General features: G+C 48.8%; 1 protein-coding gene across 1 annotated transcript in view; it reads left to right on the forward strand.

Moving 5' to 3' along the window:
- LOC119382741 (Down syndrome cell adhesion molecule homolog) overlaps nt 1-21,065 on the forward strand; it is a 159,208-nt gene that overhangs the window by 71,577 nt on the left and 66,566 nt on the right. The window contains exon 3 of the mRNA XM_037650571.1: nt 13,160-13,333. Coding sequence (XP_037506499.1) covers nt 13,160-13,333 — 174 coding nt within the window. The remainder of the gene's footprint in view (nt 1-13,159; nt 13,334-21,065) is intronic.

The raw sequence follows: 21,065 nt of genomic DNA on the forward strand, positions 1-21,065 counted from the left end.
CTTGTGGTTATGGTGAGTGACTGCTGACCAGAAGCTCGCGGGATCGACTCCCGGCCGTGGCGGCCGCATTTCGATGTAGCAAAGATGCTGGAGGCCCCTGCACTTATATTTAGGCGCACGTTAAAGAGCCCCAGGTGGGCGAAATTTACGCAACCCTCCACTACGACGTCTCTCATCATCATATCGTGGCTGTGGGACGCAAAACCCCGACAATTATTAGTATTAGAAGCAAAAAAGAATAAAATTATTGCATTTTCCGCATTCACTTGCATGAGGACAGTCACGTTTGTGCCTTTTTTTCTGTGTTGTCCTTGCGTCACAACTTGTTTTTTCTTACGACGCTTCTTTCACTCTACTTTAACAAAACGTCAGCAGAGGCTATTTTCTGAGAGATCTATTTGTTTTTAGTGTTACCGCGGTACGCAATGCTAGATGAGGAGTACAACTCCGCGGCCGCCTATTATCGTATCTAGCAGCACCAGAGCAGCCCCTGTAATCTAAAGCGAATTCATACTTAGTCTTGTGAAACTTTGCTGAATCGCTGAGAAGTAATGCATACCTTGACGTGACCATCAGTCAGAAGTATAAGCAAACGCTCATTTCGCATTCACAACTTTATTACTGCTTACGTAACATAAGCTCTCGCCAAGGTGAGCGTACATGGCACCATTATTACAAACTGACTCCACCAAATAATGCAAATTGAGGCTGTTACGTAAAGCAGGCTCTCGATTCAAACTATGTGAGGCAGCTGTAGTTCAAAGCAAATCAGAAGCCCTATCTTATTTTGCATTCTTCTTCACAGATATCGGTATTACGCACTTCACTCATGTTTTACTGCGCTGTGTAGCTTCAGCCAGCGTGGTTTTACAGGCACCAATTCTCGAAAACTTACACAGACCTCCCTCTCTCCCCTCCGGCTCCTCCCCTTTCTTAAAAAGGGAAATAAAGTTTCTTCACTCACTCACTCACCCTAACCCTAAGCGTTAGCGAAGCAGACTGGCTGGTCGATACGTAACGATCTCGTTGCAATCCAATCTTGGAATGTTTGCGCGTCAGATAGAAGCACAGAGCCGCTAACTTCGGCGAAAGAGCGAGGTATTTGTTTATCTTTTTCTACTGTCTTCTCGTCACAGACACAACCGTTTCACCTCTCCTTTGCGCAATCTCGAAGGATAGAGCGCCGCCTCTCAGGGAGCAAGTATATAGCAGAGCAGGAGGAACAAGATCAGCTTATCTCCGTCTTCCACGCAAAATCCTATCGGTGCCTCAAACCCGCTCGGATATCGACGATCCTAGCACCACTCCTCCGAGAAAAAGAATAAGAGCCGTGTCTTTGAAGAGCCGCCTGCTAGCGCGGATCGTTTCAGTGTGACCTCGCTTTCGCCTGTACTCGTTGCTTTCGCGCGGTTGTGCTGCTTTTGGGCCACGAGGAGTCGCCGAGGCAGAATGAAGTGTTTAACTTTGAACTTTTTAAGGCGAAAGCCTTAGATGTCTCATCAAGCGCGAAAATTGACCGTCGGCGTCCCGCGGCATCGGGGACAACACGGTTGATGAAAAAAAATCATCCTCACGTGATGACGCCACAGATCGCCAAAATTTGTGACGTCAGCATGACATTACTGTGGTGTCGCGTGGCGTAACGTCATATGATGTCATCATCACATGACATCGTAGCTTGGTCAAAGGGGGGTCAATCACGGAAGCACTGCAAAACCACGTGAGGTGCCTCCGATCTCGGAAGCAGTGTAAAACCACGTTAGGTGCAGAAAGCTCTCGGAGGGTGGCGGGGCAGGATTGACCGAGATGAAAAAGAATGGCTTTTGTCTTCGAGTCGTCTTAGGTGAATGCATAGGAACCCTGTGAATTTTTCGTGCTCATACAATGTACAGATGGCAGGGGCGCAGAGGAAAAGCCACAAAACGGCATTTCTGTGTCCCTTACTGGCAATACACAGCAAAACGTACATGGCTACAAGACATCAAGATATACATGTACAGTTGAAACAGTGTAAGAGTAAGCAACGCAAACGAAAAAAAAATTATTGACTTACACAAAGGTTTTACAAAGGAAAGGTATTTCCTTATAGGGAACCCAAGCTCAAGTTTGCGGCGCGACGACAGCGCCGCGCTGCGGCTCTGGAGAGAAGCTCTGGTGCAACTGGGTGCATGCGCGGCCGGCTCAGCCTGTTTGTCGGCAACGGGAACACGCGCGCGCGCGCGTTCTCAGTCGGTGCGGGGAATTGGGGCGCCATGGGCACCGTGCATACGTTATGGTGCATTCAGACGACGGACCGAATCCGGATGTGGCGGGACGGACGGCGCGTCACGTGACCTCACATCAGCGATTCCCCTCGTCTGCGTGGCTCGCGGACGGATGACCCCAACCTGTTTTTCACATTGGGATTCTGGCGGCGGAACACCGCAGCTTTAGCTGACAAACAGGCTGGCAACCAGTACACTTTTCTTCTGCTCGAGCCATACGGCTGTCCTCGCATTTGATTTCAGCTCTGCTGGCGCGTAGTTCAGTTTATTTCTGGGGCCGTATGCTAAGGCGATCACCTTTGAGATACATATCTCTTTTAATGCGCGCTGATTGGCAGGTTGGAGAGTAGCGGTTAAGTTGTCGCTTTAATTGCACACGCACACGCATTGCACACGCAGGATTCTTCGGCAGGCAAAGTGGTGCTGTTGCCGAGAGCGGTTGCCTCAGAACACAGCCCATGTTTGAACACTGATTTTAAGGTCAAGATGCGAACAGAGAGAAGGAAACATAATGTGCAGCAGTGTGCCCTGTCGGTACCTGTTATCCGCAACAGAAAAAAACACTGCCGATATCGGCGCATCACTGTAACCTCCCTTCGTATGCGGGGCCCCACGCGTGACAGCAGCGAGGTCAGTCTCCTGCAGCTCCCTGTAAAGCAGATTCTTCTTTCCATTCAGCCATTCCGCCAACAACACCAAATTCACCGAAACAAATTGCAGACCTCGACAATACTCGACCAAGCTCGGCGAGCTCCGCGTTCTGTCGGCTTCCATGTTGTTGAACACTCTCAAACCGGTCTGCTGCCAGCGGGCGCAGGTGAGCGCAGAGTCTGCGGTAGAGAGTAATCCGGCTGTTCTCTCCTAGGACACCGTCCGTCGTGTGGATGCGCCTGCAGGCGCATTATCCGAGGCACGGCCGGGCTAGACCGCACGCGCGAGCGCGCGTGCGGTCTAGCCCGGCCGTGTCCGAGGATTAGCCGTCCGCGTCCACGACAAATGCGGATTCAGTCCGTCGTCTGAATGCACCATTAGGAGCCGCCACAGTCGCACGCTGCCTGCAGCGCCAAAGCGGCCACGGCAGCAGATTTGGCGGGATAAGGGAGCAGACGACGCAGGCGGCAGCAAGCTACTGCGCCGTGCTTTGGTGCTTCGCTTGAGGCGTTTTCTTTTCCGTTTGCTTCCAAAAGACGTCAAATTGTTAGCAGCTGTCAGAGAACGTAGCGTTAGCTCGTGTGCTTCTTTTCGCAAGATCTCGTGTATCCTCAGGCGAACGCGGCAACATAAAATGCATGAGCGGGGGGAAGACAACTGACGTGACGAGCCCGTTGAGCGAAACTGCACACGTGTAACGCGGGCCGCCTCGCTCACTAAACAATCGCAGCTTATCACCCTCGGGCTAACGCGGCAGCGAATTCAGCGGCAGCTTGAAACTGGCGATACCAGCAATGTCACTGTCACGGCCGGTGAATGAAAAAACGCTTTCCATCGAACGGCCATGGCACTGCATTCGCTGCGCCGACTAACCACTGCAGCCGAGTTCGTCGTCGCGGCTCGTGTTTTGCTGCCATGGCACTGCAAGGCGTGCCATGCTGGGTGCGCCTCTTCGTTCGACTTGGCATTTCCTACAACGTGCCTGCTGCATATTCTGCTGTACGGCCCGGGTGTCCAATTAGACCCATCGTTGATGTAGTGCAATGTAGCATCCATCAATTCTCACTCGCAAAGAAGAACGATACACCATATATTCACAAAACACACTTTTGTCATCGAACGAGTGCGATCCACCGTTCACGCCGATTCCGTTCATATTCTGAAGTTTGAAGTTTGAAGTTTATTTGCTTCCATTACAGAAACAAGGAGCAGGAGCAAAAGGCTACAAAGGCCTGACAAAGGGCTCCCGCTCCTCTTGGCACTCAGCATCAGCGGTACAAATGACAATACAAAATACATCACCCTTGTTCATATCAAATTAAATGTCACATAGGCAGTATACAGATACATGATGAATAACAGATGAAGAAAAAAAAGAACATGTAGCTGAAATCAAATTAATCCGGATAAGTAGCCCGGAATACAAAAGAAATATGTGCATTAAACAATAGTTAAATGGACAATAGTCTAAATGGAAACCGGTAAAAACGGGGGCCCGGAGAATTACTGTAGGTGCTATTGCACCCAACAACGCAGCAATTATTTCTGGAGTTCGGCATTCCTACGAACAGCGCAACCGATATGAAACGAACTGCCCTCGAAAATACCTCGTGCCGTCACAGCGGGAGCGTGGAGCGAGCAGGGGTGCAATCGTGGAGCGATGTTTTATGCTATATTATTCTTATCGTCCGCCACCTGCGGCTGACTGATCGCGCTGATAACGCGGAAAGACCGTCGCTCTCGTCACTGGCCAAGTGCGGAAAGTATAGTCGTTCCTCGACTATACCCCATTGCGAGCACGTGAGAGCATCCCGCCAAATCTGCACTTCTTGCCGCTAGGGACGCCTTCGCTCGGGCAGCGGTAGAGTTACTGTATATGCTACCTTTAGGTAGCAGAGTTGTGCATAGGTCCGGCTAGCAACCAGAGCTATGCGGTGAAGTCGCACTCCGTTTTTGCAGGCGACATGCCTACCGTGTTGCCGATTAACATGTTTGGCGTGTCGAAGACCAGCGATAAACATTGGCTGTTGATGAATAGTGTTAATTCAGTTCGCTGCAGCGGCGGCGTCGAGAAATACAGAAATTGGACCGAGCGTCAGCTTCTCTGCAATGCATGGTTGCTAGCGGCGTTTGGAAGACAGATGCGCAACTCTGCTACCTAAAGGTAGCATATATAGGAACTCTAGGCAGCGGAGTTACGTCTGCACGGAGCCTATACCGACAGCTTGGCACGCTGAACCGAGCGGCTTGCAGTTCGAAGCTGCATTTCCACGTTGGCAGAAGCGACCCCGCGCAACCGCAAGCTAGGTCCGAAGTTTTGCTGTGTCGTGGCCTGCCACAACAGTGCAGACAACACCAAGGCACGCGGTTCACGTGTGAAACTGTATCGGTTCTCGGGCATGTCACACGAGAAATAAAGGCGGCAAGCGTGGATAGCTGCCAGCGCTGTCTCTCCTTCTATTTTGGCTGTCTGCGTTCATCGCCTTCGTTCGTTTCGACTACATGAATTACATGAACTCGGCGCATGCACGCAGCGACTACACTAATGATTACTCGCTGTCTTCTCGCATTGTGAAAGTCGGGTTACGGTTGTTGGTGAAACAACATTGTGTTTTGATTCCCCGTGTTCGTGAGACCTACCCGTCGTTGTTGAACGTTCACACTCGCGTTATACGAAGCGTTGCGCAGTTGGTTGAATTCAATTGAACTCGGCACATTGTCAGAAGATCGGCAAGGTCGAGATCGGCGCCTGCAATTCACGCGCCGGGAAGGCTGCTTTATCACACCGGAACGGACGTCTGTGCATTTTCAGCAAGCTTTGACATCGTTATGCAGGTTTGCTTTGTTTTTGTCACTTTATTAGGGTGATATTTAAGCCGCTAAATATAACTGGCACTTAATACATGCTTTGCAATTGCAACCTTGAAGTAACCACCTTCTGACTTTATGCGATTCTCTAGCCGCGTTCGCGCAGCAGGTTTTATGCGCCTGTCAAGTCGATATCCTCATAAAAAGAGAGTGCAAGCATGACGCGAGAGCCTAAAAAACGAGGCGAGCAGTTCATCTTTCTTCACGGTGATGAAAGCTCAGCTAGCTGCCTCGCGTCTTAATCGGCGGGTGATTCTATAGCGGCACGGAGGACTTGGCTCTAAACTTCTCAGGAAACAGGGCCATGGTCGTATAATTTCTTTTTTTCGCACTCCGCAAACGTTTGTTCACGAAAGTGCATGGCTGCTACTGCAAGCATGCCATATCAAAACAACAATCATATGATTCGTAGTCCGCACTGCAGAACATCGATAGCGTGCACGGCTTCATTTCGGAGTGCACGTGGGCCATTACGCATCTTTAACATGACAGAATAAGACTTACCTCGAGGTATACGTCTTAACTGTGTAATCGCGACTTGGGAAATGCATTTCGCTTTGTGTCGGGCGTCGTTGTCGTCGATCGTCTGCTCTGCACCGTAAACGTGATTGACGAGCCTTTCTCCTTTTATCAAGTTCACTTTTCGGAAGTGCCAGTCAAGCTTGAAGATCCTTTTGAAGCCGCACTATAAACGATACATTGTGAGACGCGGCAAGTGCACCGCGAGAGCTCTGCACGTGCACGGGAGCAAGCGGCAGCGCATTGGAGAGAAGGGAAAACGCGCGTTGCTGGCACCCAGTTTGTATTTTCATGCCAGAGATGGCGCTGCCTGTCAAGAGCAGCAGCGCCACTAAGCGATGCTTGGGGAGCGTATAGTGTTCAAGCAGAGTTGGGATAGAAGCAGTCGTAGCCTTCTTACAAGCCACTGGACTGGATGCACGTCTTTAGATTTGCCCCAGCGTCACGAACTATATTCTCATCTCCCTACCTTAACATCGTCATTCATCACTCTTTCGCTCCCCTGTTCCCCCTCCCCAGTGTAGAGTAGCAGGCCAGAGCAAACTATAGCTCAGGCCGACCTCTCTGCCTTTCTGTAAATAAATTCTCTCTCTCTCTCTCTCGGGATGAAGGTAGAGAATCAGAGACTCGCCCATCGACCGAAACGACATGCACCTCACTATCCGACACACTGAAAAAAAAAGAAACTTTTGACTCTTGCTTGGGTGTCCTTACCTGCCACGTATATGACTCTCTTTATTGAGACACTTGAACTCTCTTATAAGATATCATTGTACTGTCGTCGGAGAGTCGTGCTACACGAAACACGGTTTGCAACCCGGGACTCACCGAAAAAGAGCAACACATACTCTTTTTTTTTCCTAGAATGGAGAAAGTAGCGCTGCGCTAATCTCCTGGTGTATTGGCACCTTTTTTAGCGACCAATTCACGACCTAATTCTAACCTCGTGATGAACTCTCCAACCTCCAGTTCTGCGGATTTAGTTGCCACTTGAAGACGTGTCATGGAGGCTAGAACGCAAATCACCATCGTAACAGCCTGTAACCAGTGTATAAAACCTTCGCACAGAAATAGTACAAGGTTCTTTCTGAAGAATCGCGCAGCGTCGCCCGTGTTTGCCTACTTTTGCGCTCTTTTATCTGACTTGGTCGTCCCTCTGACGAATGTGTAACGGTATACTAACGCACGCGCTCTCATAAAGAAACCGATCGACGAGGTTTCAATTTGAAATCACGTATGCCTAGATCGAGGACAACGTCGCTAATTTATTCGAAGACATTTCGCGACATGAGCGCGTCGAGGCATGGTGACAGCACGTTGCGTTGAAACAAAACTTGGTTAGCTACATGCTATGAACTCAGGGACGTAAGTAACTGTAACACAGCAGCATCTCAGCGTAGAACAGATGGTGGTGCAGCTACGGCGCTCTCCCAAACAAAGAGAAAACAAAAGTAAAACTGGCAAACATTTCTCGATCCGGCATTCCGTTTACATCGAGAACGACGACAAACTCGTCGATCTACGATTGTGAGCATAAGAAAGTTTCAGTATAGTGTGGCAGGTAATCGGGATCAACGCCCCTGCCGAAGCTGCAAACTTCAACCTCACCCTTTAACAGTGGCGTAGCCAGAAATACGAGGTCACTGCTTTATGCGGGTCAATCGTAAATGGTAAAAAAAAAACATGGTTGATCCCTCCGTCACAGGAATCGGAATAAGTCGAAAGTAAAGCGTGCCCCTACAGAAGTAACTGTATGTTTACTGTACATTGATATAAGAGAGTTTGCACAATGTATATTGATGCCTGGCAGCTAGAGCACCGTTTAACGTGGATGTGCCCACTTTGATGATTGGTGGTACATCTCCATCCCGACGACTAACGTCCCTCCTAAATGATTAAACAAACCATTGTGGCAGCTGTAGTAGTTAATGGTGAAGGCGTAATCAGAGAACTAGGTGTGATAGCCAGAAGAGCGTCGCATATTAGACGCAGAAATTGGTCGCCATCCCGCGGCATGTTAAATTGTGATTGAACACCACGGCCGGACTAGAGGGAAACGGAAAGCGCGTCGTGCAGCCCCGGTAGCCCGGCCGCGATTTTTCTAGGGGCGAGCGCGTGAGCGGGGAAAGCGGTGTTACAGCCGGGTGAGGCATGCGCGCGTCGCAGAGCTATGAGCGAGGCCGACGCTTTTACGACGCTTGGCTAAGGTCGCCACCTCGCGGTGTGTTAAGGCATTGACAAAATGGAACTTCTATTGGAAACGCGCCGAATGGGAGGGACGTGTAACGCGTTGCATGTGCTAATCGCGGAGGCCACAGTAATGACTAATTACTTTACTTTGCTACTCCCAGAGGGCAACACCACCCCGCCGACCGGGAGAGTGGTAGATATAAAAGGCGCTTTTGTAAAGCCTCTGGAGTCTGTGACCGTGGCGCAGTGGATAGCGTGCCCGGCATCTGTTGTTGCGGACCGAGCGGTCGTGGGTTCTATGCCCGTTGACGGAACGTTTTTTTTCTTTGCCATCTGATCGTGTATATTTTTTCGACGTCATTTCCGTGAAGGAAATATGTCACTGAAGCCTTGGTGGACCCCGGCATAAAACACTTTCGTGTTAAAAGAACAAGATAAAGGGGAAAAAATTGTTACGAAATACAATCCTTCAACAAAAAAGAGTGCTGCGCATCGCCGCGCTGTGTGCCTCGTAAACACCTCGGCAAGTGGTCAAAGCCCACACACATCCAGACTCTCTTTTTCCGGCGATCTTCCGCCATCAGGTGTCCAACCAACGAGCGAGCGAGCCAGCCAAATTCGCTGCGAGAGAACAACAACGGAGAAGGAGCCCGATAAGATCTCTTCTCGTCGTCTTCACCATGCCGTACGAACCCTTCATGTTTTTTCCCCCGCCGATAGCCCGCTTCACACTCTATGTCGGTATTGATGTTCGAGCGGCGTGGAGAGGGCTTGTCAGACAAGGTGCCCCCTCTCAACCCCCCCACCCCCTCCACACCCCAGACACCGCGTGGGTGGAGCCCCAATCAGGCCGATCGCACGGAACGAACCCAGGGCGAGCTGCGATATCGATTTCATTCGTGTTCCCCCAACCCCTGAGAACGCCCGTCGCGGCAGAAAGAGAAATAAAAGAAGAATATACCGTACCTGCCGAGAAAGAATTGAACGGGAAATGAGAAGTGGCGAGAGGGTGTGAAATGAGACAGAAGAAAAATAGACGCGGGGAAAAAAGGAGTAAAAGGGGCATAAAGTGAGAATAAAAAGGGTCTATAAAAAGAAGGAGTCATTCGACCTGTCCCCCGTGCTGCGGGCGCCGTTCTTCTTTTACTCCCTTTTGTTTTCTTCTATACTTTGCGGGCGAGGCGAAGATAGGTAGAGCTCCGTCTCGCCTTACGTTCCACCTACATCCTTATTATTTTGTGTGAGTAATGTCATAGAGCGGAACGCACCGAAAGGGAAATGAAATGCCAGTTTAAAAAAGAGGGAACCTCAAATCATGAAGGCATGAAAGCTTAACCTTAAGCACACACGCGCACAGAACTAAGCTAAGAAACGTCAAGCGCGGTTCTGAGTCGAATTAAATGAAGAGGCGTGCAGTGTTCCTTTAGTCCAACTAACAATCAAGGAGAAAAATCTGAAACCGCAAAGCAGAATTTCGAAACCTCTTTTTGCATCGGTGCTCACTCGCTTGCCTTTTCCATTACGCCGGCAAGAAAAGCTTTTTTATCAACAGCGTTGGATAGCTACTTATATTACACGCGACGATTAGCTCCAGTTTATTTTGGTGTCCCTTTATATTGGTCGTATAACTCCAGTTTCTTTCTGTATCTGTCTTTATTTTGCCCGTATCGTTACATGCGTTCAGACGTGACGTTTGTAGTACGGCGTTGCTCGACACAAAAACCAAGAGCATTTATCGTCAGCTGGAGCGTTTCTGTGGCCTTCTTTTTCCGTCCGCGTTTAACCCTGCCACACTGAGAATTACTTCAACCGACGCGCATTCGCGGAATAAAGCATTCGCAAATGCAACAAACTAACTGCAACCAGCGATACACGTAGGAAGATGGTTTGTTCGACAGTGCTTTCTTCGGTAACTGGAACACCTCGTAATCGACTGTTGGCGCCGAACCGCAGAGGCTCCATTTCCATCTCCGAGCTCTCGACGAGTATTTCTTTCAGAAGAAAAAAAAGATGTTGGCTGATTGCATTCGCGCATCATTGATTTTCAGTACAAATCTCACTTAACCGTCGCAGATAATGCGGTTCGTCTGGCTACGCAAATCGGGGTATTAGAGAGGTCAAACTGGCCGTTTATTTTTAGTCGCGAGTGCCGCGGTGAATAATGTCGGCCGTATTCTACAGCTTTGCCTAAATGAGGACGAAGCTGAGAATTATCCTTTCTCTGTTTATGTCGATTCCGAGAGTGCAAAAAAAAGAAAGGCAAGGCTATACAGTTCAACAAATTAACGCCCTATTGTTTATCCCATGAGCTTAGGGTGGCAGAGCAGTGCACGTGACGAGACTAGGAGATCGTAAATCCACCCACTGCGCACGCGCACGACCTTTTACGGCACAGTCGTAGTTGGTCGAAGAGCTTGACAGGGCTCGGGGATCGTAGAAGCACTCCGCTCTCTGCTCAGTAATCATTACAAGAGTACAAAAGAAGGCGTATGTATTGAGGGATCCTTTTTTTTTTTTGTTAGACACGTCCGATAAAGCCAACATACCTGACTGTCTGCTGGCTTCTAAAAGCATAATGGGCGTTATATGTATTATTTAATTTATGTGTATCAGCTATGAGATAAAAGTGAAACGATATAGAGTGAACGAAAAAACAACTTGCTACACGTGGGGACCGTGACAACAACCTTTGCATTGCGTGGACGCTGTGTGGTGGCTTCATATGTTTGCCTCATATGGCTGCTGCTGTCTATCGCACTCAACGCAAACAGCACGCACAAAGGTATGAGCCGTCTGCTAAACCCTGTCAAGATAGCGCGCGCGCGACCGCACCCGGCCGATCAAAGTACGCAGTTCCTACCGCACGATCGAGGATTAGCCGGTGCGTTCCATCTTCGCTTGAGTCGCGATCGTCAGCTGGCCTCGCACGCTTTCACTCGCACATGGAACATACGACGAGCCGGGCAATGCTATTGCCTTTGGACTTAATACGGGACCTCACGGCGGCACCGACACCTACGGCAGAAATGCGCCTATAGTGTCCACATTATTGCTACCGCATTAAAAAACCTCAGCAAAATCTTATAACTCCCCGTCTTCTCAGCATCTTCTTTGTCTTCCGCTCTTCATTGGCGTTCATCTTCTTCATGAATGCATCTTTGAAAAGAGTGTCTTAAGCTTAAGACATGAACAGCAAACATGTTTTTTTTCTTGCACTCACGGAAGTGGCTTCTTAGGAAACGCATTCAAAAAAGAGGGCTCACAAGGAAATAACTCATCCGGAACACTGCGTGAGGGATATGTTTCCAAGTAAAACCACCGATGCCAAAATAAGGCGGTCGATCAAAGCAGATGTCTCTCGCTTAGATGAAGATGCACCGAGAAAAAGAAGCAAAAATAAACATATTGGCAGTGTTAAACGGTGTTTTTTTTTCTCTTTTTTTTCCTTCAAACCACTGGCGTTATCCGCAAAAAAAAAGAAAAATAGAGAGGGAGAAAGAAGCAAGAACTAAAGCGATGAAGGGAGCCAGGAGCAACGTGGCAACACTCCACAATACCGACGGTGTCAACGTCTCTCTCTCTCTCACTCACTCACTATTCGCAGCCACAAAGAGGCGTGTGCGGGCGCGGTCATTTGCATATTCCATTAATCTCGGCGACGCGTCCGTCGGGCACAGCCGTGATCGACAGCTAAGGGGGGGAGGGGGGGCCGCCAGTGGCGTTGAGCTACGACACCGACGGCAATTTACGTTCGGCAGGCCCCCTTTCCTTCCACAGCCGGCCTAGCCTGCGTAATCTGCCACCCCATCGCACGGCGAAAATTCGTGGCCCGCCCTTGCTCACAATTCAGCGGAAACCTCACACCCGTCCTCGCTCGTCTGAGCAGTGTATAATAGTGTAACGCCATACGCGCGCATCGGCATCCTTGATGGCACCTTTGAAGTGCATAGAGAGAGGGGGAGAAAACCTGCGAGTTTAGTCCATTTATCACGCAACCCAAGCCTTTCCTGTCGCCAGCTTTCTCGGCGCGGTAAGCCGACGCCGCTTCGCAACGCGCGTTCCAACACTTTACCTTTTATTCTCAATATCTACTGCAAAAAAAGGGGGGGGGGGGGGAGTTGTGCCAGTCAGATGCATTTCATTTTATTTGTATACGGCCGTCAGGACCCATGAAAGGACGCCTCGTTTTTAGTTCTTTCGCGAAGATGTTGGCGAATGCACCGAACGCAATATATTTATAACATTGGAAGAGAATACACACAAGCAGTTTGCTTCTAATACGCTTTTTTGGAATACAGCAATGTCAGAAAGGGAAGTAGCGCTTGTACGAGTGTTACCTTCTTGGGGTTGAGCGATCGGCATTTCATTTACTTGCACGCTGTATAAAATATTCTGTCTTTGTCTTCAAAACTTCATGCTAATGATTGGCATCGGTATCAAGGTGAATAATTTTTTTCAGGAAATTCACTGAATTTGTTTTGTTTTTCTCCGGAGCAAAATTAAGCTTTCAAGTTTTCTCTATCCATCGACGCCATACTCTGTCCTCTAACGTGGTATGATCTTATTTCCCTCTTTCAGGCTAAGTTCACATTGCATTATGGAAAGCCTACACCTGAAGAAAAAAAAGAGCCGTGTTGTGACAAACGCGTACTTTCTTTCTCGCGCAGTGGTGGCACAGGACTGGGAGCTGCGTATGTGGTCCGCACCGGGCTCGGTGCCGCGTGGCGGCGCCCTATTGGTGCGCTGCCCGGTACCAAGTCACGTGAGTCATCACGTGATTGTCACCGCCTGGGAGGAGGAACACCACAGCCCCGCACTCATCACGCCCCGTTCACCGACCGGTGAGTTTCTTGCTAAGAAATACTTATGTTATGGTTTTAAGAAAGTATATATGAAACTATAAGTATAGAGTAAATGACCGTGTTAATGGGACACTATATAAAAAAGGATTTTTCTCGTATCAGTAAACTACTCTTTCACAGTTCCAAAATCACCACGTTTGCTGCGAGAAGACGCTTGGTAAGCGAGGAAGCGCGCAAAAAGAAAATGCGGGTGGCGACGCCACTTTAAAATTCCTGCACCAACCGTTATAACTTAATAGATTTTGATTGCATCTTGTAGGCCCTACGTAGCTCCCAATCAGTAAAAATGAAGTGAATTGTCCTCTCAGGGGGCCATGTACTTGACATACCAAGTTTCAGGAAAATTCGTTGAGCCAATGTCGCCGAAATACGAAAAATACGTTTTGGAATCCGTGACGTCACGTGCGGTGAATTTTGCGCGAAATTTAAAAATAAAACATTGACCTTGATTTTTTCCTCTAATAATAAACTTATGTGGGTGATATCAACGACATTACAGTTCGCAAAGTGCAATTTATCAATCTAAACCGATCTTTCACTTTAGTGTCTTTTTAAATGTGCATTTGTAGAGAAATCAAGGGTAGAGGCCCGAACATTAAGAAGCAGTCAGAGCGACGAAGATCGAAGGAAAGTTCCGAGAGGGCTAAGAACGTTTGACGTTGTTTCAATTAAATGTCACGGAAGTTTGACAATAAATAATCCGCTATTCGATATTACATCCTGATGATGATTAGTGGGGCTTTTTGGCGCAAGGGCCATGGGTGGCCAAAGAGCGCCATGTCTGTTATGTGGTGTTGGCGATGACCAATGATTACGATGACAGGGTGTATTGTGGCTGTATAAAGGCCTAAAATCACGCGCTATAAAGAAGCGTAAAAAATGAGTATACAGTATAAAATTATGGCAGTGACAAGTGGTGTGATCTATGGGTGTGGGATAAATGACTAGTGAGCATGGTATTTACATGTGAGAGGCGGGATAACAGCACGAGTGCCTCCTCAAGGCCTTTGATCCCAAAGGCCGAGAGGCAGGTGCTTCCTTTGATGGAAACCGTAGCAGCCGCCTCAATCATGAGGCCGCGCTACGGAGCGCCTGGAAAAATAACGTTAAAATTGTGTACATCTTTTAGGAATGCAAACAGGGACTGATATTTAAAATGGGGTTTTCTGCCAATGAACATAGCAGGATGAAGAGGGTACTGCAGGTATACAGATGAAAAATGCTTTTTTCTGAGAGCGTCCAGTTCCGTGCATTGCAGTAAGGTGTGGAGTACAGTTAGTGGATCGCCACAGTGATCACACAGAGGTGGATCGCCTCCGGACAAAAGATATGAGTGGGTACTATGTGTGTGGCCAATCCTCAGTCTGCAGAGTGTAACTTCTGTGTAGCGTGACTTCGATACCGGCGGCCAATTACCTAGATGTGGTTTGATAACGTGTAGCTTATTTCTTGTCTGCATATCCCATGTGGTCTGCCAAAAGGCCCTGAGCTTTCTTTTGAGGAAGGGTTTTAAGTCTAGTGGGGGAATAGCTATGAGTGTATTGGGACTGTTTTCGTGGGCGGATACTGCTAGGTGATCCGCCAACACGTTGCCTGCAATCTCGCGGTGCCCTGGCACCCAGCACACTACGACACGTTGTTCGAGTGTGTAGATCGTGCATAAAAGAGAGTATAGCGAGACAAGGACAGGGTTTTTGTGTTTTTTCAGAGTTTTTAAAGCTTTTACCACGCTTAGGGAATCCGTGTAAATAACTGCCTTTTGTAGTTTTGAGTGTCTTATGTGTTTAACAGCCGCAAGTATCGCGTAAGCTTCCGCTGTGAAGATACTTGAGTTTGGGTGCAGAATACCGGAATCGGAAAAGGATGGACCAACCGCTGCGTACGACACAGAAGTATTGGACTTTGAGGCATCTGTGAAGAATTCTGGACACGTGTATTTGTGCTGGAGTTCGAGGAAGTGTGTGCGGATATGTGCAAGTGGAGCGTGCTTGGTAACTTCCACGAAAGAAACATCACAATCTATAAGCTGCCACTGCCACGGCGGGAGACGTGGAGCGGGAGCCATTAGAGAGTGTTCGAGAATTCGCACACCCATTTCTTCAGCTAGAGCCCTCACACGAAGTGAGTACGGCTGTCTCACCGAAGAACGGTTGTCGAAAAGGGCAGAACTGGACAAATCATTGATTGTGGAGTGTGAGGGGTGTTCCTTGTTTGCGTTCACCTTCAGAAAATATACAAAAGATAGGTAAGATCTCTGTAGGTGTAGCGACCACTCGTCCGATTCGACGTAGAGGCTTTCCACGGGGCTGGTGCGAAAGGCGCCCGTAGAAAGGCGAATGCCTAGATGGTGGACAGGGTCAAGCATCTTCAAGGCGCTTGCTGTCGCCGACTGATAGATTATTGCACCGTAGTCTAGGCGAGTGCGTATGAGGCTTTTGTACAGATTCAACAGACACTTTTTGTCACTACCCCACGTAGTGTGTGACAACACTTTTAGAACATTCATTGTTTTTAGGCATTTGTTTTTTAAATATTTAATGTGCGATACGAACGTAAGCTTACTATCGAGAATTAGGCCTAAGAATTTGTGCTCCGTCTTCACGGAGAGATGTTGACCATGCAGGTCAATATCTGGATCAGGATGAAGGCCTCTCTTTCGAGAGAACAGGACACAGGTGCTTTTTTGAGGATTAAGGCTGAAACCATTCTCGTCCGCCCATTTGGAGATCTTGTTCAGCCCTAGCTGGACCTGACGCTCACAGATCGAAAGGTTGCACGACTTAAAACCGACCTGTACATCGTCGACATATGTGCAATAAAACATATTTCGTGGTATGCAGAGGCGCAAGGAATTCATTTTGATAATAAAGAGTGTGCAACTAAGTACACCACCCTGTGGCACTCCCGTTTCTTGAAGAAATGGTCTTGATAGAACATTTCCTACCCGAACTCGAAACGTGCGATCTGACAAGTAGCTCTCTATTATATCTAGCATTCTACCACGTACACCAAGGTGGGACAGGTCTCTTAGTATTCCAAAGCGCCATGTTGTGTCGTAAGCCTTTTCCATATCGAGGAACACAGACAGAAAGAACTGCCTGTGGACGAATGCGTCACGGATTTGTGCCTCGATACGTAACAGGTGGTCGGTCGTGGATCTACCCTCGCGAAATCCGCACTGGTACGGGTCAAGTAGATTGTTTGTTTCCAGGAAATATATAAGACGGCGGTTTATCATCTTTTCAAAAAGTTTGCACAGGCAGCTTGTTAGTGCGATCGGCCTGTAGCTCGTAACGGAGGATGGATCCTTGTCCTGTTTAAGAATAGGAATGACAATGGCCTCTTTCCAAGACGAGGGGATTTCGCCGGAGAACCAGATAGCATTATACAAGGACAGTAGGGTTCTTTGCGTTTCGGCAGGTAGGTTTTTCAACATGTCGTATACCACACGGTCAGAACCTGGGGCGGAATTACTGCAGCTGTTAAGCGATACCTGGAGCTCAGCTAAGCTGAAGGGTTGGTTGTATGCCTCGTGTTTTGTGCATTTCCGCTCTAGTTTTTGTTTTTCTATTCTTGTTTTGTACCGTTGGAAGACTTCAGAGTAATGCGCGGAACTAGACACTTGTTCGAAGTGTGCGCCGAGGAAGTTTGCCTGGTCTTCCAGGGTGTCGCCTTGTGTGTTTACTAGAGGAAGTGAATGTACTTGCCGCCCTGCTACCCTACTAACCATGTTCCAGACTTTAGCCTCCTGTGTATACGAATTGATCCCCGTTAAAAACTTCTCCCAACTTTCTCTTCTTGCCTGTCGGCGCGTTCTCCTGCCTTGAGATTTTATGTTTTTGAAACTGTCAAGGTTCTCGGCTGTGGGAGAGTCCCGAAGCAACCTCCATGCTTTGTTTTGTTTTTTGCGCGCCTTCCGGCATTCATTGTTCCACCATGGGACCCGTCGTTTGCCAGACAGTCCACTTGTTTGTGGGATACATTTGGTGGCAGCATTAATCAAAAAAGCTGTGAAGTAGTCTACAGCTGCACCTATGCTTAAATCACACATGTCTGTCCAGCTTAGGAGAGCAGTCTTACGAAACTGTTCCCAATCGGCTTTGTCGATGTGCCATTTGGGAACCTGTGGGGGACATTCATTTACTATTTGTGTGCTCAGAACAATAGGAAAGTGGTCACTTCCGTAAGGGTTCTTAATCACTTTCCATTTAAGTAAGGATAGAAGCGATGGAGATGTAATGCTGAGATCTATAGACGAGTATGTATTGTTAGCGAGGCTGTAATATGTTGGGTCTTTCTGATTCAACAGACAAGCGCCCGAAGAGAAAAGGAATTGTTCAATTAGACGACCTCGCGCATCGCACCGAGAATCGCCCCATAGATTGCTATGTGCATTAAAGTCTCCAAGTACAAGGTAAGGTTCCGGAAGTTCATCTATTAAGGACTGGAATTCGTGTTTTTGCAGGTGGTAGTGTGGAGGTATGTAAAGAGAGCAAATGGTGACGAGTTTGTTCAAAAGAACCACTCGAACAGCCACTGCCTCCAGGGACGTTTGTAGTGGTAAATGTGTACATGCTACTGATTGGTTGACTATAATGGCTACACCACCGGATGATACCATGGCATCATCTCGGTCCTTTCGAAAAATGAGGTAGTTGCGTAGAAAGTTTTTGTGTTGTGGTTTTAAATGTGTCTCTTGTACACACAGCACTTTTGGATTGAGTTCGTGAAGGAGTTCTTGAATGTCATCGAGGTTTCGCAGAAGGCCTCGGATGTTCCACTGTAATATTTCTGTGTGCATATTAATGATAAAAAGGTGCTGTGTGTACAGTAAGGAAGTGTGGAGTGTTCAAGTGAAATACTTTGTTTCAGGAGGCAGGGCGGTCGTCCGGCCCCGTTATTGGCTTTTTTGTTTTCTTGGCGCGGTCCAGAGAACTGCGCCGGTGTTTCGGCACCAGGGGTGCCGATACCGTGTCCATTGCCTCCTCGGAGGCACTGGATGCCCGCACGGTCGGGCTAATGGCTCGAGTTTCGGGCCTCGTCTGGCGTGACGAGGCCTTGAGACCCGACGGCCCTGGAGTCGCCGGTCCCTGTTCGCTAGTTGGCGGAGTAGACTTGACTACTGCCGCCGTGGGGGCAGGCGCCACAGCCGACGGTTCGCTCTGCGCAGACCGTGGGAGTGGCGGGGGCCGATGCGACGCGGCCCCCCGGCGCGCCGCATCAGCGTAGGGTGTGCTGTGAAAGGGTGAGCACCTTTTACGGGCTTCGCGGAAAGAAATGTTCTCTTTGTACTTCAATGTGATGATGTCCTTTTCTTTTTTCCAGCTTGGACATGAACGTGAGTATGCAGGATGGTTGCCGTTACAGTTGACGCAGTGTGGTGGCTCAGCACAGTTATCGGAGGGGTGGCCTTGTACCCCGCATTTAGGACAAGTTTGATGACCACGGCAGCTGAGTGATCCGTGGCCGAATCTCTGGCATTGGAAGCAACGTCTGGGGTTAGGAATGTATTGTCTGACATTTAATTTTATGTAGCCTGTTTCAATGGTTTGGGGAACAACACTGGTTGCAAATGTGAGAATCAGGTGTTTCGTTGGGATTTCTTTTCCTTCTCTTCTAATAACGATTCGTTTCACAACAGTCACGTTCTGGCTTTTCCATCCCTCTAGCAGTTCAGCTTCAGACAAGTCAAGGAGGTCTACTTCCGAAACGACACCGCGTGAGGTGTTCATGGACCTATGGGGTGACACTGTAATGGCTATGCTTCCAAGTGATACGAGAGTGCTGAGTTTTTCATGCTGTTGTTTCGCTGTGACTTCGAGAAGAAGGTCACCGCTCGCCATTTTGGTTACCTTGTAGCCCGGCCCTAAGGCTTCGGTCAAGGATTTTGCAACTGTGAATGGAGAGATAGTTCTTGCGAGTTTGTCAGGGTTCTGGCTGTGAAGGACATGGAATTTTGGAAACGTTTCAGTTGGTCGGGTCAGAGAATTAAGTATTTCATCGGTGCGTACCCTCTTTTGAGGGTAACGATCAAGGAGACGGGGGAATGGAGCTCTTTCCATTATAGTTGTGTGTGTTTCGGCAGCAGTGGCGGCCACCCACCATGGAGTCCAACTTGGGGACGCTGCAGCACTTATGAACTAAGGCTGCAGACGCCAGCCGTACAATGCCGCTATAACCTAATATATTATGTCCAAGAGAGGACACATATACACGGTTAACCCGGGCCGCCTACGAAAATGGGGAAGTAACAGAAGAGATTAGAAGACAGGACAGCGAGGAAGGAAGATAGGAAGGCGAAAGATCAGAGAGGGGGATAGGAAAAGGCGACCGCCGATTTCCCCTGGGTGGGTCAGCCCAGGGGTGCCGTCTACGTGAAGCAGGGGCCAAAGGGGTGTGTTGCCTCTGCCGGGGGGCCTTAAAGGTCCAAGCACCCGGCGTCGGCTCAACCCCCAGGATCCCCTTTTCCCCGGACACGGCAAAGCCACGCACGGCGGGGCGTGGGAGGGGGTCGAGACCCCCCCGTTAGCTCGGGTCCGTGGTGTCGCTACACACCAAACGCCTGCTTGCGCAGACGCCCCTGCGGGGTGTATTACATCCTAGGCTCTCAAACAATGCAACTCGTTTGAGTGCAATACTTGTCGTTCTTCGCAATCATAATTCAAGAGCCGCAGTGTCTCGAAATGACAGTGCCTCAGGCTGTGACGACAGAGGACAAGTGCCTCGTCGATCGATCGACAACGTTTAAATCAGTGCACAGAATTATTGCCGTACAACTCGCGCTCACACGGTTAGACACTGCCGTTCACTTGATAAGGTCAATAAGTCTGAACGCTTAATAAGTAAAGAACTGAACAATGTTATCGCAAGCTGAATATCACTCCGAAGTGAACAATGCCCGACAGAATTGCAAACAGTGGAACGAGACATTCCGGTTCAACCATCGGCGAACTCAACGGTAACAAAGACACGGGGTCAGTCTCAACTGCCTCTCTAATGAAAAATGTAGATTACTGTGTGCCAGCGGGCAGAATGTGGCGAAAAAAAAGTACGAAGAATGGGACGGCGTACAGTGAAGAATGAGACATTCTGCAATTGCTGAAACTGTGTCCTACAATCAAGAGGCCCTTCGTTAAATATATCTGACACGGCCTGCCGCCACTAGGAATGAAAAAAGGAACCAGAAACATCCCAGAGACTTTCACATAGCCGGATGTCTGTCCGATCGCCGACGGCGTATTTCTTATCGGTTCCACGTCCCTAAATGCTGCGCTGGCCATCCTCCGCCAGCTTGTGGTGGTGGTCGTCGTCGCCGCGTCGGGTAATTGAATCTTCGCGAGTCTTGTGCCGATCGTTACCAACACCGAGTGTTGTCGCGCTCTTCGTCTCGTTACCGGGCCTCCCATGCCTGCCAGGGTCGTTTATTCTGTTTTATTATTTATTGCATGTTCGCTGTGTTGCCAAGCATAACGGAGGCTTCTGTCTGTTCCTTGTACCGGGCACCTGAGGTAGTCAGTTATTTCCCGCCTTTTTTTGTGTGTTTTATTATTTTGTCGGAGGAATGAAAGCATCCAGAACCGTATGCGTCTCTTATTGAGTTAGCGATAGTTTACTAAGCTAACAGAAAATCATCAAAGAAAAAAACAGCCGATGAATTATTTACGAAAGTAGCTGCGATCCTCATCCAAATTCTCGACTATACGTTACATTC

This window comes from Rhipicephalus sanguineus, chromosome 2 (genome assembly GCF_013339695.2).
Source record: "Rhipicephalus sanguineus isolate Rsan-2018 chromosome 2, BIME_Rsan_1.4, whole genome shotgun sequence".
In the NCBI taxonomy this organism is placed as follows: Eukaryota; Metazoa; Arthropoda; class Arachnida; order Ixodida; family Ixodidae; genus Rhipicephalus; species Rhipicephalus sanguineus.